This window comes from Monoraphidium neglectum, assembly GCF_000611645.1.
Source record: "Monoraphidium neglectum strain SAG 48.87 unplaced genomic scaffold scaffold00993, whole genome shotgun sequence".
Taxonomy (NCBI): domain Eukaryota; kingdom Viridiplantae; phylum Chlorophyta; class Chlorophyceae; order Sphaeropleales; family Selenastraceae; genus Monoraphidium; species Monoraphidium neglectum.
Genome location: NW_014012635.1, coordinates 16,756 through 19,291, shown reverse-complemented (window position 1 = coordinate 19,291; position 2,536 = coordinate 16,756). Strand labels below are relative to the sequence as shown.

The window sequence follows — 2,536 nt, the reverse complement described above, 5'->3', positions numbered from 1 at the left end:
GCAGTTTGGGTGGCGGCGAAGCCCGGAGGGCCAGACTGAGTGGCGGTCGCCGCCTGTGCCGGGCGCGCCGGCAGACGCGTCCGACCTTGGGCCGGGCCACCCATTCTGGCGCGAGCTGGTGGGTGGGCCGGGCGAGAAGGACTGCGTGTGGGTGACGTGGATGGTCGGACGCAGGATCTCATTTGATGATCAGGCAAACCGCGGCCGGAAGAGGGGGCCATGCGGGGCCGTTGACGCGCGCATGCGCCAATCTGTCGACAAAAAGGGCACCTGCCGTCGTCGCCTCGCCCGACGCGCGCGCCCCTTCCTCCCACGCCAGGCACACTGGGTGGTGAACGTGAAGGGCCCCTCGCGCGCTGACACAGAGGCCGCCTTCTCGGTGTTCGGCGAGCGTGCCCTGCCCGGCTGCGTGGCAGCCGTCCCGCAGCTGCTCGTGTCAGTCCTCGTGAAGACTCTCGGCGCGGCCGCGCAGGCGCTGCACATGCGCGCCGCGTGCGCGCGCTGCGTCGCGCACCTCGCCGTCTGCCTCTCGCGCGGCCTCGAGCCCGGCGGCGGAGCGCCGCCACGGACGGTGGCCGCGGAGGCGGGGGCGGCGCGGCCGCAGCAGGCTGGGGCTGTCAGCCTGGAGGGGCTCTGCCGCGAGCCGGGGCTGCTGGACAATCTGTACAGCTGCCTGAAGGCCGGGAACGACCTCATAGCGGGCCTTCCCTCCCCCAAGGCCGCGGCCGGGCCAGAGGGGCCCGCGGCGGACGCGCTGGCGGGCGGCGGCGGCGGCAGCGGCGGGCGGGGCGCGGCGGCGGCGGTGGGCGAGGGGGACGCGGCGGAGTTGGCGGAGGCAGCGGCCAAAGCAATCGCGGCACTGCTGATGGTGAGCGCTTTGCGGTGTTGTTTCAGGGAGGGGAAAGCCTGGGGCTGGGCTGGGATGCGAGCGGACCGCATATTAAAAGTTGGCCCGTGAGGCCATAGCAGGTGGCGTCTTGAAAATTGATCTTTGTGAGACTGGCTGTACAGCTGCCGTGGGCAACACGCGTATGCAAACTGTACCGCCTCTGGCAGCACGCGCCCATACTGACGGCGGCCTGAATCATTGCACCCGTGGTCCGCGCCGCAGCCCGGGGTCCACAACCCCTGCAGCACATCGGGTGACCCCCCACAGCCCCCTGAGGGCGCCGACTCTGCGCCCGGCGACGGCAGCGGCGGCGGCGATGCCGCCGACGACGCGAGCGGAGGCGCGTGGGGCGCGCTGGCCGGCCTGCGCGCCGCGGTGGCCGCGGACAAGCGGTGGCGCGGGGTGCTGAAGACGGCCGCCCGCGCGCTGCAGCGGCCGGCGCAGGCGCGGCCGGCGGCGTCGTTCTTCGAGCGCCCACAGGCGGGCGGCAAACCCAAGCCGGCGGCCGCCGCGGCGGCTGCGGCGGACGCGGCCGTGAAGCGGCGCCAGGCGTACGCGTTGATGGCGCTGCACGGTCTGGTGGGGCCGCCCGCGGCGGGCCTCGCCGGCTCCGCGGCCGCGTGGCGGCGGCGCGGCGCCGCGGCGGCGGCGGTCGTGCCCAACGACCAGATTGCGCGCCGCTTCTTGTCGGACGTGCTGGCGGCAGCGGACCCAGAGAGCAGCAACGTGGTGGGTCGAGGGTTGCGGGAGGAAGTGCCCTGGGGCGGCAGAGGGTGGGGGCGGCCCTTGGGGCCGCGCCCGCGGCGCGCGGCGCGCCGCCTGCACGACGGCGCACGCAGGCGCTGCTTCTGCTGGCAGCCACAGAGGAGCAGCGCCGTGCCTCCTCTAAGCCGTAACACCATGCCTGCGTCTCTGCTGAAATTGGATTTGAAATGCACCCACTCACACCCTCTCAGGGCGTACGCAAGTGGGCGCTGGTGGTGGCGGTCGATCTGGTCACGCTGCCGCACGCGGCCCCGTGGCTGCTGCCGCGGCGGCCGCCGGTGGACAGCGACGCGCCGGGCGCGGCCGGCAGGGCCGATGACGTCATCTTGACGTGCTTCGGGCTGGCCGCTGACCTGGCGGCCTGGGCTCTCGACAGGTAGGCTGGCGGCCGGCGTGGCTGCTGGGCGCTTTTGTGGTGGTGTGTCGGTGCAGACTGCGTGTCACTTTCCTCTCGGTTGCTGCGTGGAGATGCCAGTGATTGGCCCGCTGTGTGTACTTTAGCTGTGGCCCCAGCCACGCTCTAGTTTGGGTGCTGAACGCATGTAGAGAGCATCCCACGGTAATCTATGCGCCCTGATCACCCCTACAACCCGGCGACGCCCTGTGGTGCCGACAACAGGGACGCCGCCCCCGACTCTGGCGGCGCGTACCTCCAGGCGCTAGGCCTGCGCATGGCGTCCACGCTGTGCGGCTGCGGCGGCCGCTACAAGCGGTCGCGGGCGGGGGCGCCCGCGCGCGTGACAAATGCTCTGGAGGCGGGGGCAGAGGGGGCGTCTCTCGTGGCGTTGCTGCAGGTGCGGGGCAGGCTGGCGGCGAGGGCAGGGGGCGTTTTGGGGCTCGTCTTGTGGAAGGCTTGGCGTGACAGGGGGGCCGGGGGAGGGG

At 72.9% G+C, this 2,536-nt stretch overlaps 1 protein-coding gene across 1 annotated transcript in view; it reads left to right on the top strand.

The window, feature by feature from the left end:
- Positions 1 to 241: 241 nt before the first annotated feature.
- MNEG_6222 (L-sorbosone dehydrogenase, putative) overlaps positions 242 to 2,536 on the top strand; it is a gene marked incomplete at both ends in the record, with an annotated part of 7,877 nt that continues 5,582 nt past the window's right edge. Inside the window, 4 exons of the mRNA XM_014045306.1 lie at positions 242 to 868; positions 1,112 to 1,618; positions 1,846 to 2,030; positions 2,274 to 2,448. Coding sequence (XP_013900760.1) covers positions 242 to 868; positions 1,112 to 1,618; positions 1,846 to 2,030; positions 2,274 to 2,448 — 1,494 coding nt within the window. The remainder of the gene's footprint in view (positions 869 to 1,111; positions 1,619 to 1,845; positions 2,031 to 2,273; positions 2,449 to 2,536) is intronic.